Below are 13172 nucleotides of genomic sequence, written 5' to 3'. Positions count from 1 at the left end.
AACAGGCAGTTTCCTAAAACGGTAAACACAGAATTAGCACAAGACCCAGCAATTCTACTAGGTATGTATCTACCAGTTTTGAAAATAGGCACTCAGATAAACAACATCACTTGAACATGGCTGCCTCGTTCCCAGTAATGCTTCAAACATCTGACCTCCACGGCCACGTAAAGGAATAAAGTACTAATGCCTACTGTCAGGTACATTATGGCCACACATTATGCTGGGTGAATGAAAGCAGAGGCAAAAGCTTACATATTGTGTAACTATGTGAGATATGCAGAATAGGTGAGTTTGTAAAAACAGCAGCTGATGGTTGCCGTAGGATATGTAGGGTAGAACGAGTAGTAACTGAATAACAGGTATGTGGTTTCCTTTTATGGTGATGAAGGTATTCCAAAACTAGTAATGATGGTCGTACATCATGGATGAGTTAAATCTCACCGATTGAAGGCTTTTAAATAGTTCTATCCAAAAAAAAAGTTTTATCTTACAGAAGTTCTACCCCAATGTTATTTAAAGATGAATGGAGGTGGGGCGGGGATGTGACAGCTGCTGTTCCAGAGTTCTGCTAGTTCTTCCTGAGCAGAGCTGCAATTTGTTTCTGAGCATCTTCGGATGTACAGTGGGTGAAAGGACAATTTACTAAGAGTATAGTGACAACCGTCAGTGTTCTGCTTGCTTAGTCAGTGTATAGTGCTTGTGCCAGAGGACCCTCACCTCTCTTCCTTGAGAGTGTCCCTTCAAGTGTGGTCAACACACTTTCCCTTTGAGATTGCGTTTCAGTCTCCTGCCTCTCAAGTCCATGTAATCCATTTTCATCTTATTCCAGAACTCCTCCAGTCAGTCCATCACTATGGCATACACAGGTTCTCTTCTTAACCTTATCACCATGATGGATTTCTTACAATCACATTTTTTGGGTTGCTACACATTAGAAAGGCTAGCAAATACCTTAGTTGACAGGCTCAGAGTCTGAGAAAGGAATGGAAGATCACTGTAGACCACATAGAACAAGAAGAATTCTATCCGAGAGAACTTTTAAGTCTGTTAGTACAATGGGAAGGGACAAGACAGCAGCTTGTGCAGGGGAGTGAGGAGCCGTGAAGTGCCAGCCCTCAGCCCTCGTTCTCAGCCCTCAGCACCGGCTGAAGAGTAAGCTGCATGGATGTGGTGTTCAGAAGTGCCCTGCAATGATCAGCCCACAGTGAGGCACTGACTCCCATTCCACTTTACTAGAGATTTTGAGAAAGTAAGTCCAAAGGACAGTGTCAGGTGAGGAGGAAGACACTCAAGCCTCTGCCGTGGCGTATGAGTGAAGAGAACAGGAGTGGTCAGTCTTGGAAACATGGCCAGTCTTGAAACACTGAAAGTGCTCTGAAAAGAAGGGGAAAAAACAACATACTGCCTGTGTGACCATGAAGGCATTCAACTAAAGTCTGGGTGACCACTTTTCAAAGGTATTGTTCATGAATTAATATGGTGTATTTCAACGATAAGATTAATAGATCTACTTAATACTAAAATGCAGGCGGGGGTGGGTGGGAAGAAGAAAAAATACTGCCTGAAACCTGTGGTCTGACATCATTTAGAAAGTACTGGGTGCTTCCTAAATTCAAGACATTACTAAAGATGCCATAAATAATTTAGAAGTAATGGGATTTTCAGGTTTGGTCCCTACCTGCAGAAAGATGACTGACTTCTTTGGCCTTGTTTTGTAGTCTGCTCTTCTGAGACAAGATCTGGGGCTTGGGAGCCCAGCCCAACTATCTTCTTCAGGAAAACCGGGAACCCCATACTACTCATTCTCTACCACAAGTTCCAGGAGAAGACCCCTCCATGACTCTGCAGCACTTGGTGAGTGCATCACCCAGCATATCCCGCCCCCCGAGGGGCAGCCTGCGTGCCCCACCTCCTTCCCTCCCTTTCTTTTTGTTCCCAGGTAGTCTATACTTGTGGCTATGCCTTTAATTAGAAAAAAAAATTAGTTTCTTGGTTACCATTGATTTGAGGGCTTACTTGCATATAAGGAATATAAGCTTGACCATTCTTAATCTAAAAAGCTCCAAAATCCAAAAAATTTTGATGTTGACATTACACCACAAAATTCCACAGCTTACTTCTTGTGATGGGTTGTAGTGAAGTCATAAAAACACTGACAATTCTGTATGAAATTCCTTTCAGGCTGTGTGTATAAGGTGTATATGAAGCGTAAATGAGTTCAGTGTTTAGATTTGGGTCTTATTTCCAAGATACCACATTATGTCTATGCAGATGTTCCGGAATCTGAAAGAAAAAATCTGTAATCAAAAACACTTCTGCGGTTCCCGGTACCGGAGAAAAACCGAAAAAAAAAAAAAAAAAAAAAAACACTTCTGGTCACAGTTCAACCTATATCCATTAATACATCAGTGAAATATTAAAATTCTAACTTTCACGAATACATGTTAACCCCACCACTACCGTGACTGGGCTCAGGGCACTGTACCAGTGAGCTACATCCCCAGACCTTCTCATTTTTTAATTTTGAGACAGGGTCTCAGTAAATTGCCCGCACTAGCCTCAAACTTGAAGTCCTTCTGCCTTACAGGGTGTATGTGCATCCTGTGAGTAATTTTGGAAGATGATTTGTTTTCAAGCCATAATTTTAACAAGTTTCAAACAACCAATTTTAATATTTATTTAGTCTTCCATGTGAGGAACTAAATAAAAAAACTGAGGCTTAACCAGTTTTTTCCTCACATGTCTCAATATTAACACTTTGGTTTTGACTAAAATTGAAATAATACTGAACATGCTACAAAATGGTTTTGTATACATTTTCATTTCAGTAGTACAACAGCATTAATGTTAATTCAGTAGATATAATCTCACACTTTACAGAAAAACTGAGGCTGCAAGGAGGACATGTTCATATAATGAGTATGTAGCTTAGCTGACACAAAATTTAAGATTTTTACAATACTTGGGAGGCTGAGGTAGGAGGATCTCGAGTGAGACACCAGCCTGGGCTATATAGCAAATCCCATTTCAGCCTCGATTACGCTATGAGCATTTGTCTCAAAAAACAAAACAGAAAAATTTGTTTACTCAAAAGTGCAGTGTTTCCTACGTATCAGTTGCTCCTATTCCTCACTTTTTTTTATTGAGGTAAGATCAAAATGACATAAACTGAGCCACACGAAGGCATAGAGCTGGATGACATGGAGTGATTCAGTGTTGCACAGCTGTCATCCCATCCAGCTCCACAGTCTCGTTCAGAAGGAGACCTGTGCATAGGAAGCAGTCATGTTCCCTCCTGCCCATATCTTTTCTAAGCTTCCTTCTTTTATGTCTGTACATAACCTAACTAAACCAGCCTGTTTTGCATCACTGTTTATGATAGGTCTCAGGGATTCTCTGATGCCTGACCCATTCTCTTTAAATGTCACAGTTGTTGATGGTTCCTACCAAATATTTTTTATATAAGAAAGTTAAGGTTGTAAAACATATTTCTATTTAAGGTAGGCTATGTTCTAAAATAAGTATAATCTACCTAAAGAAAGTATGTCATAGTTATTCATTATATAAATATTTGTTGACTAATGATTTATTTATGTAACTTCTGTTAAGCCTGTATATTTGGTACAGTATTTCTAGTCTCTAGTTGTAGATATGTTTTGAGGTATGTATAAAAGGACACCATAATGGATTGTCACATTTGGCATAGAGAACCCTTCTCAGCATTATAGATGATTTAGTGTGATGCTGTTAGAATCAGTCCTAATGATTTAGACTAGTATGCTTTTTGTTATTAAAGAAATTATAAGTTGTAGAATACATTTCTCTATCTCCTCTCTAGTTTTCTACCTATGAGTGAGGCTAGGAACATTCCATTTGTCAAATCTAGATGTGTCTGTGTTACTCGAGAAAAATACCTTGTTAGTATACTGTGTAAGCACATACTATGACAGAAAGCACAATGTACTATTACTAAAAGGGAGAAAAGATTAAATATTGAAGTAATTAAGAAAGAATGAGATATTTCCTAAAAGCCAGATTTAAAATTCAATTTTTCTGTAAATTAAAGCTTACATCTTCATCTTATGACATAGGCACTGTTAATTGTCTCCTCCCTTCTAGGGATGGTGCTATATATACTGCATCTTTACAAAAACTCCTTAAGGTTGTCTTGTTAACTTCACGTTACAAGTGAGGAGTTAAGACCCAGAGAAGCTAAGTAAATTAGCCAAGGGTGAATACACAATACGGTAGTTCTCCTGGTGCCCAGAGAATCCCACCCATCTCCTGTGAATACCATGTAATGGATTATTATTAGACTGTCCATTGTCATTTCACAGGCTTAGCTACTCTTCTTGACATTATAGTTATTGATAAAAATTTCAGTTTAGAAGAACTTCAAAGATGTACACCAACTTCAACATCTCAAATCACTTAGACATTTTAAGAAATCAGCATTCTTCAAGAACACTTTCTAACTTACAATCATTTTGCTCTACTTTTACTATAAGCCTAATAATAGTGACTAAAATTTATTAAGTGAGCTGCGCTGGTAGGCACCATCCTGAGCATCTTTTACATATTACTGGAGGGCAAGACATGCGTGGAAGAAGAGGTGTGAGGTCCATGTGTTTTTGAGGGCACTGAACTCAGAGCCTCAGTAACCTGCCCAGGCTCACACTGTTGTCTGAGGACCTGAAACTTGAATCCCATCTGCTTACTCTCTTTACCACAATGTTTAGCCTCCCAAAAGTCAGCTAAGAGCTCCCGACTCCTGATTGTAAATCAGCCATTCAGTGGACCCACACAGGGGAAGCTGACGGTGAGACGCATCTTACTGTCTGGGAAAGACTGGTAACAACTAAGCAGCAGCATTTTCTGTTAATGACCCCAACATGGAGACAAGCACTGAACTGATAGGAGCAGTTTGGTTCATTCTTGTATAAAATACGGTTTTTGTTCAGGGAATTCTGTATTACTTGTGAGCAGTTGGTCTCCAGAAACACTTCACAAAGAACAAAGATTTTGCCTTTAAGCTTTACAAATATAGAGTATGCCAGATGTTGTTTATCTTTGGCATGTCTGTTTTGAGGAAATATAGGCTGCCGCTAATGATGCTATTTCCTCATTTTATTGTATAGAATTTTTCCACGTGCTACTTTTAAGTTGCTTTTTAAGCTTTTAAAAGCCTCCTGGCCTATCCACCGTAGAGAATTCTCAGCTTAAATTTAAATGGGTTTCATTCTTTCTCAAGCTGCATGCTCTATTGTGTGGTATCATTTATGACCCACGAAATTACTGTACTTGTTTAATCCTTGTTTTCACAGTTTTCAATAATACTGGACTTTATATCAGCCTTTCCCTATGACCTCTCTTCCCTAATAATGAACCCCTCTGCAAATCTGGAGCTTGACTTACTATTTCTGTAAGATTGGAAAGCTGTTCTTACACTTTATTTTATAGTAAATAAGGTGTACAAGTTTTAAATTTTACAGATGAGTAAAGTTAAAATACCATACGAGGCTGCCTGAGCACATGAAAGTACTCATTTTTCACTTATAATGATAAATTGTGTCTTAGAAAGAAATATATTTTCTGTAGTTATTTCCTGAAATAAACACAAGCATTTGAGTATAAATGGTACAGAGGTGCTGATGTAGTGTTAATAATACGCATTACTAAAGTAAATGTTCTTACTCGATACTGGATGTCATCTACGCCAGTGCTTACATTTAGTAGTTCATGTAGCAGGTACTGACATTATTTTAACCTTAATTTTTCATTCCTTAAATTTTTCTTAGCTTTTTAACAAGTTGTAATCTTGTTATAAAGATTACCTTAATCAAGAATCTTAATCAAGAATCTTAATCAAGTTATAAAATCTTTTTATTTTTTAAAATATGCTTTTAAACCTAATTCTCAGTGTGATGCAGATACTAACTTTGTATCTCTGTTGAAGAAGTATGTGATGTTCAGGAACTGTTTCAGGGCTGGGGATTTAGCTCAGCGGCGCAGCGCCTGCCTGGCAAGAGTAAGGTCGTGAGTTCGATTCCCAGTACTGGAAAAAAAAAAAAAGAAAAGAAACTGTTTCAACAAAGTCCTTCTCTCAAATGAAGCATAGATAAATGATGTAAAGTGCCCTGCATCGCACCTGTCACATAACAGATTCGTAAGAAATCTAAGTTCCCTTTCTAGATACATGCTTAGTGGTTTATTGTTTCCTTTCTTGCTTCACTTACTGTTTTCTCCCTAAACTTAGGGGATGTGTATTCCAGACTGCATTACTCTTTTCGAAGAACCTGTTGTGCAGTGCATCCACTTACAAGAAATGACACTTTCTGTTTCTCTAGTGACTGTGGAACACGAGAAAAAAGAAAAGCATTAGGGGAAAAATTATGTCTATTCTTTGGAGTCTGACTTTTTTCTGATGTAATAATATGTTAGTGAAATATATTATTTTCCATGCGCAGATCCATTGCAAGCAAAGAAAGTGAGAAAGGTCCCTCCTGGTCTACCTTCTTCTGTAAGTATCGATTTTTTAACAATGTTAAAAAATTTTATTTCGAATAAATACAAATATTCAGTATTTTCTTGCTACAAGGGTACACGCAGTTGGTGCCACTGGGCATACTTAACAAAATCATTGATTGAGGTAAATCCACATTCATGTTAAGCTTTTGGATTTCTCTGCAATGATTTGTAGCTTACTCATATGCTCTTATTCCATGTTCCTGTCATTTGAATTCCCCTCTTGGGAAGAAGACTAGGCCAGTAGCTGTCAAAGAAGATGTCCTGTACAGGTCTTTTGATGTTTAATTAGTCATTATGTTGCTGAACAGGAGGACAGACAGAGATTAATAGCTGAGAATCTTAGAAATTTACATTTGTAATAATCCCAGTGGAGCTAAAGACATTAAGATTCGGAGGACATGCTCAGCTCAGCTTGGCGCAGTAGGACTGAGGTTATTAATATGCATAAATCACCGAATCAGATGTTCATTGTGAGGTCCTTGTGGATTTTAAAGCCTTCATTAAGCCTTTCCTAACTTCAGCCTCGCATCGGGAAAGCTTTCAAGCAACTAGTTTGTTGATCTCTCTTTGCTCAAAAATGTATCCTTTGAGAATAAAGGGCTTTGATAAAGGAGGTTGGAAAGGTTTGGTAGAACAATCATTAATGGGTGTGATAATCTAATATTATAGGGGAGTTTGTGCTATTAAATATACTTTAAAGGAAAATTATTTGTAAATGAGCCTATATCATAAATCCACTCTAATGTTAAAAATCTCAGTACAGGAAAGGAGTGCCCCCCGCCCCCAGTAAGTAAGGAGTGCGACTGTTGAAGTGAGGCCCCACGTCTTGTAAGGCACATCTCTTTGTTGTGTAAATGGATGTTGGGCTTTTATTTAGCCATACTTAACTCCTGGGCGCAGGTGCTGCTGAGTGAGGCACAGCTCATGGAGGTGTAGACTGAATAGAATGTCCGGTTTGCCAAGTAGCAATCAGGAAGGCGCAGCCTGGGCCTGAGGTTTTTATTTTTTATTAAGGCTAAAGTAGAGGTAACATCGTTTTGGTTGTTTGCCTTCCTTCTTTCCTATATTCTTCCCCAGCCTTCTCTTCCGTGTAATACAGGAAAAGTCGAGTTTGAAATCCTCTTTGAAACTGTGTTCCAGATGGATCTGAGTTTGTGCAGCCTAGGGCAGCTGTGCTCTGAACCTGCAGCCTACCTGGAAGGTTGGATCACAGCTGCAGGCATTCTTAAAAGCTTTTGCTTACATAAGCACTTGGGCCCACTAGAGGCTGAATAGCTGCTTGATAAACAAAATGAACACAATGCCTCAAATCATTATTCCCAAAGACAGGAATTTTTTTTCAGCAGCAGCTAAAAATAGTTGGGCAATTTACATTTAGCAGTTGTACGCCATGCAAGGGTAGGTGGTTCAACAGCATAACAGATGATTTCTCTTAAATTAACAGAAATATTAAAACTAACAGAACTGCTAAAATGTGTACCAATGCAATTATAGTTTATTACTATAATTCTATGGAAGTAACAAAAATTAAATTTCATGTTAATACTTGTAGAACTGCATAGTTAAAAAATGATTAGTAAATGAAAAATCCATCTTATTTTTTCTTAACCTGGCATTAGTTTTAAGAAGCAGTATACTCTCAGTGCTTCACAGTGTTGTTTTTAGAACAAAAAAATAAAATGTACAAACAGCCTAGAAAGAGACTCTGGGCATCACCAGTGTCCCTGCATTCCTAGTCAGAACAGCATGTCTGCTTGGAGCTGTTGTCTGTGCTGTCCTCAGGTATCCAGGAAAAGAAGAGCCAGTGAATTCCTAGGAAATTCTGAGAACCCTTAGGAAATTTCATAAGCCACTTCTACTTATATACTATATTTTCTAGCTCTGTCAGTACACACTGAATGTTGACTGAGGATATAACCTTGTGTTTAACAAAATATATTTTAGATTAAATGCTATGTTGATACTGAGATTTTTAAAAGAAAAGTTTAACAAAATTTAGGAACAGGTACTTTGATAAAAAATAGCTCAATAACTTCTGAGAACACTTGTGGTTAGACTCTTCTTCTATGTCTAAAACAAATAAGGATTTAAAGTTGTAGTTTTCTATTTGAATGCTTTTCCTGAAAAAAACATGCATTATGAATAATAAAAATTGAATATAAAAATGAAAAAAAAATGAAAATAGACTATATACACTTTTTCATGATAACGAATAATTTCATACTTCCCAAAACTAGAAATTTGGCTGTATTTAGATTTCATTAGTTTGCTGCTTTTCCTCTGACTTTTAATCTATAAAATATATGGTCCCATTACTAAAGGAAGTGAAAAGTTAGTATCGTACTGCTCATACTACTATAAAAAAGAATGGGCAAGGTTACTTAACATGCAGAGCATTGATAATCTTGTTCTTCTCTGCAGAGCAACCAAAACATAACTTTGATTTGTGAGTGAATATGCAGTGAAGGGATTTTGAACTTTGTTAGAACAGCATGGTCATTAAGGTTAAGGGAATGGCCTACCAAATCAGCCCAATTCTGCTCAGCCACTGTTTGTATGGCCCTTGACTGTTGAATTATCCAGCAGGAGATTTGTAGTGCAAAATCTGAAGTTCCTTTTTAGGGCTAAAATGCTATGTACTTAAGGTTTGAAAACTGGCCAGGCTCAATACATACTAAAAAGTGTTGTGAGCGTATTCTACTATGAAGAGGTAATGTTTGTAAGCACAGGGTTTTTCACTTGCTTGTCGGAACAGGTTGAGAGAGTAAACAGCGCTTTTGCAGCAACGATGGTACAGGCGTGTCTGGGCACTGAGACTTCAAATGCACAAACACACCCTTGCCTTCATAGAACCTACTGTGAGTTCAGACATTCAGCAGATTACTCTCATTGGGTGCTCTGGCGACATAAGATAGGTAGAACTAACCCTGCCTTGAGGACTGGGTAGCTGTTGAGGGTAGATTTTCCCCTATAGTAATTTTTTTTTAAGGAAGCTTTTGCAGCATATTTGTTAGCATTCTTCACTGCCTCAGTGTCACTCTATTAGAGGTGCAGGATTTCCAGGTGTGAGAAGTGGTATTAACTATTATCTTTAACATCTTAGTGATTAATCTGTGCTAAATGGTAAGATAATTTAAAACTCTCAAAGACATAAGTAACTCACACCAAACCACATGAAGGGCCAAGATTACAACCTAACTTAAAGATCATTTTCTTTTTGAGTGTTAAACTTACTGCATATCTTGGTTTACTTATAAAATATATTGCATGGTGTATTAAATTTAAAACATAGTTTATTCTGTCAATTACATTTTTATTGATCAGATATGTTTTTAATTGACCTACCACTGTCTGAAAGGAAGACGTGGTAGTAGTAGAAAGCAGATTTCCTACTCAAACAGATCGTGAGTTTTATCTGACCTCAGCTTCTTTTTATGTTATAATTTGTTGGAGAAGTTGCTTTGATTCTGTAAACTAGAAGGAGTTCTTTTTGTTGTTGCTTGCTTGTATTTGCAATGTTAGGGATCCAAAAAGGGCCTCTCTTGCATACACAAGTGCACTACCGCTGAGCTGCATCCCCATTCCTGCACCTCAGGTTTCTATACATAAGAGGTGATGATAAATGCCTCCCATAAGTGTTACTCTGAGAGTATTATATACCAAACGTATGCCTGGTGTATCAGATATACTCAGTACATGTTCATTCTTTATTTTTCTAGTTTCTGAAACTGCAGCCTAAAATTTAAAAAAAAATTTTTTTCATCTCTACCATATTTTGTTGAAAAGCAGGAAAAGTTTAAGAACAAAAGAAAGGATAAATATAGTGAAGGAAAAAATGTTGCCCATACTTGTACATGTAAAGTATGTACACGCCTGGCATGCAATGAGTACCTAATAAATTGTAGCTGATACTGTTTAGAAATGATTCGTTTGCAGGAATGGAACTGTAAAGAGAAGAGAAACTTGTTGAATCACATTTTGCTGACTAGAATGTATACTAATTGTTTTTGCTTTCTAAACTCTCAGTAGTGTATTTTTCCTCTTAATTTATGGCCCCCTGAAGCATTCTCAGATGGAGAGAACTTTCTTTGTTCTTTATTTTTTAACTTGGTTTTTGTGTTTCCCAACATAGACAATTTTTTATGTGTTGCAGAAGGTGCAGAACTCAAAAATAAGAAACATGATTTTAATCGCCTGAAGTCTATTACAGAAAGTAAACACTTAAATTCCAAAATGCCTTTCTAGCCCAAGTACCTGAAGTTGTATTCTTGTTCCATAGCATTTGAAACATCTTTGGAACATACAGTCCTAGCTGTGTGTCAAAATGGCTTGTCTTCATTGTTTTGAATATTAACTAGTTTGCATAGGTTGATGACACATTTTTTGTTTCTTAATTGTCATACTACCGTTGTCCTGTTTTGAAGTGTGTTTGTATCTTCCCACGAAAGCCGCTACTCTGGTTTCTTGGTTAAACTCAGTATGCATCGTTGTTTTCAGCTCTGACCCACGCCCCCTCAAGGAGCTCTATTGTTTCTGGGATAGAACAGATCAGCTCAGACTCTTTTCTTGCATCGAGGCAGACAGATACAGAGCGCTGTGACACTAGAGTTGGTAATTCGGGTTAGAGCTTTATGCTCTCTTCTTGTAAAAATTTTATATCATTGCATTTTGATAGTAATGGCCCCTTTTTCTTCTCTCGGCATGTGCATGCTAGCCAAAGCACTCTACCACTGAGCGGTACCCTCAGTCACCTTTTTTAAAATGTGAATTGTGATTCAGCATTGAATTTGAAAATTTAGGGACACCTCTTAAAATAACTGGGAAGATTATGACTTGTCCCCAAACCACAAAGACCACATTAGACCATATCTGATAATCTAGTGCACATGTACCTAACAAGTAAAGTAAGAACATTAAATAGAAAAAGACAAAAAATACGATTTAAAAAAATTGTTAGCTATCTAAACTATTAAGAAAAATGTTGCTGGGTATTGTGGTGCACACCTTTAATCCCAGCACTCAGGAGGCTGAAGCAGGAGGATCATTGCAAGATTGAGACCAGCCTGGGGTGCAGAGTGAGCTTAAGGCCAGCCTGAACTGTATAGCAATACTTACCTGGCAGGGGAGATTCCATGATCACGAAGGCGGTTTTCCCAGGCCGAGCTTATCCATTGCACTCCAGATGTGCTGACCCCTGCAATTTCCCCAAACGTGGGAAACTCAACTGCATAATTTGTGATAGTGGGGTCTGCATTCGTGTTCTGCCCTGAAAACTGCATAGTGAGACCCTGTCTCAGAAAGATGAAAGAAAGAGAGAAAAAGAAAGAAAGATGTGCTGGTATAATGGCACTCACCTGTAATCTCAGCACTTGGGAGGCCAAGGCAGGAAGATTGCCTCTAGTTCAAGGCCAGTCTGAGCTACATAGTGAGATCAAGGCCAGTTTGGACTACGTAATGAAACCCTGTCTTAACAACCAAAAAAAAAGGTTCTTAGGACTATGATAACTTCCAATTGAAAATAGCAAGATGAACAGCAAATAAAATAACTCTCAAGGGGAGCAGTATTCTGTGGAAATCGCTAGGAAGCTAAGATAACAGTTACCAAAGGCCTTGAAGAAATCCTAAAGTTCTGAGAGAAACAGTATTTACATGCACTGTCAGCTTCAGCTGACCTCATGAGTGAGCCCTCCAGTTCTAAAACGTGAATTGGAATGGTATTTGCTTATTAATTCCTTGGGCAAATAAGCACAAAAGGTACAGAACTGTACATACTGAACAGGGTCTCATTTCTGACCGTTAGTTAGGCTGTCTATTTGAAGACCACTGTGATATAGTTTTTTAAATGGTCAGTTCATCCTTTGACTTTACAGGTTAGACTGCAGAAAAATCTTAATACATAAAGGGAACAGTTATATGACCCATTCCAAACTTTCAGTGTGTTTGGTCATTGAGGGAAAGGTTTCTTCATACCTCAATAAAAAGAAATAGCCACTGTTTGTGCTGACAGTAACCAGTGTTGATAGCACTGTCAGAATTGTATCAGTGTAAATAAGACATTTTTCAATATTTTTATTAGTATGTTTCCATTACATAATGGTTATAGTCCTCACAAGGACTTGGTACGTGTCCATGACACATCATAATTACTTCTCAACCCTTTTTGTTTCCCCTTTCCTTCCCTTATCTCTTAATACCCTTCCTCATGAGAAAGGTGTTTCACTATTTCCTTTATTTTGCTCTTTATTTATATTTTGGTTGCTCATATAAGAGAAGCCATGTGATATTTAAGCTTGTGTGTCCAATTTCTGTAAACATTATGGCCTCACGATGCATCCAGTCTTCTATAAATGACTCAAGTACATCCTTTATCCTTTTATGGCAGAGTACTACTACATTGTGCATAAATGTACTTTTTTTATGGACATACAGGCCCCTTCCAAGATTTAGCTATTATGAACTGTGATGCTATAAACATGGGTATGTGTGTATCACAGTAATGTATTGACTTTAACTCTTTTGGGAAGATATCTTTAACCCTTAGTTAAGATACTCATTTTTGTGAAAAGCCAGTAATGTATTTGACCTTATTTCAAGTCAGAACAGAAGGAAAAATAACTACCGAGTAGGTACTATGGATCTGA

General features: G+C 37.7%; 1 protein-coding gene and 1 long non-coding RNA gene across 3 annotated transcripts in view; one reads left to right on the top strand and one right to left on the bottom strand.

Moving 5' to 3' along the window:
* The window catches only part of Tcf12 (transcription factor 12), a gene marked incomplete at its 5' end in the record, with an annotated part of 395275 nt that overhangs the window by 303583 nt on the left and 78520 nt on the right, over positions 1–13172 (top strand). For both annotated transcript variants that reach the window (XM_013518905.1, XM_005393856.2), the window contains 2 exon segments: positions 1722–1857; positions 6471–6523. In XM_013518905.1, coding sequence (XP_013374359.1) covers positions 1722–1857; positions 6471–6523 — 189 coding nt within the window.
* On the bottom strand, positions 2221–6043 carry LOC106149590. Its single transcript, XR_001235866.1, has 2 exons — positions 5942–6043; positions 2221–2286 (listed from the first exon to the last, which is right to left on the bottom strand). It is a non-coding gene; the product is annotated as an uncharacterized LOC106149590 (long non-coding RNA).

This window comes from Chinchilla lanigera, unplaced genomic scaffold, assembly GCF_000276665.1.
Source record: "Chinchilla lanigera isolate Chin_1 unplaced genomic scaffold, ChiLan1.0 scaffold00049, whole genome shotgun sequence".
Classification (NCBI taxonomy): Eukaryota; Metazoa; Chordata; class Mammalia; order Rodentia; family Chinchillidae; genus Chinchilla; species Chinchilla lanigera.
The sequence above is the reverse complement of the archived record's forward strand: the minus strand, read 5'-3'. Positions and strand labels throughout refer to the sequence as shown.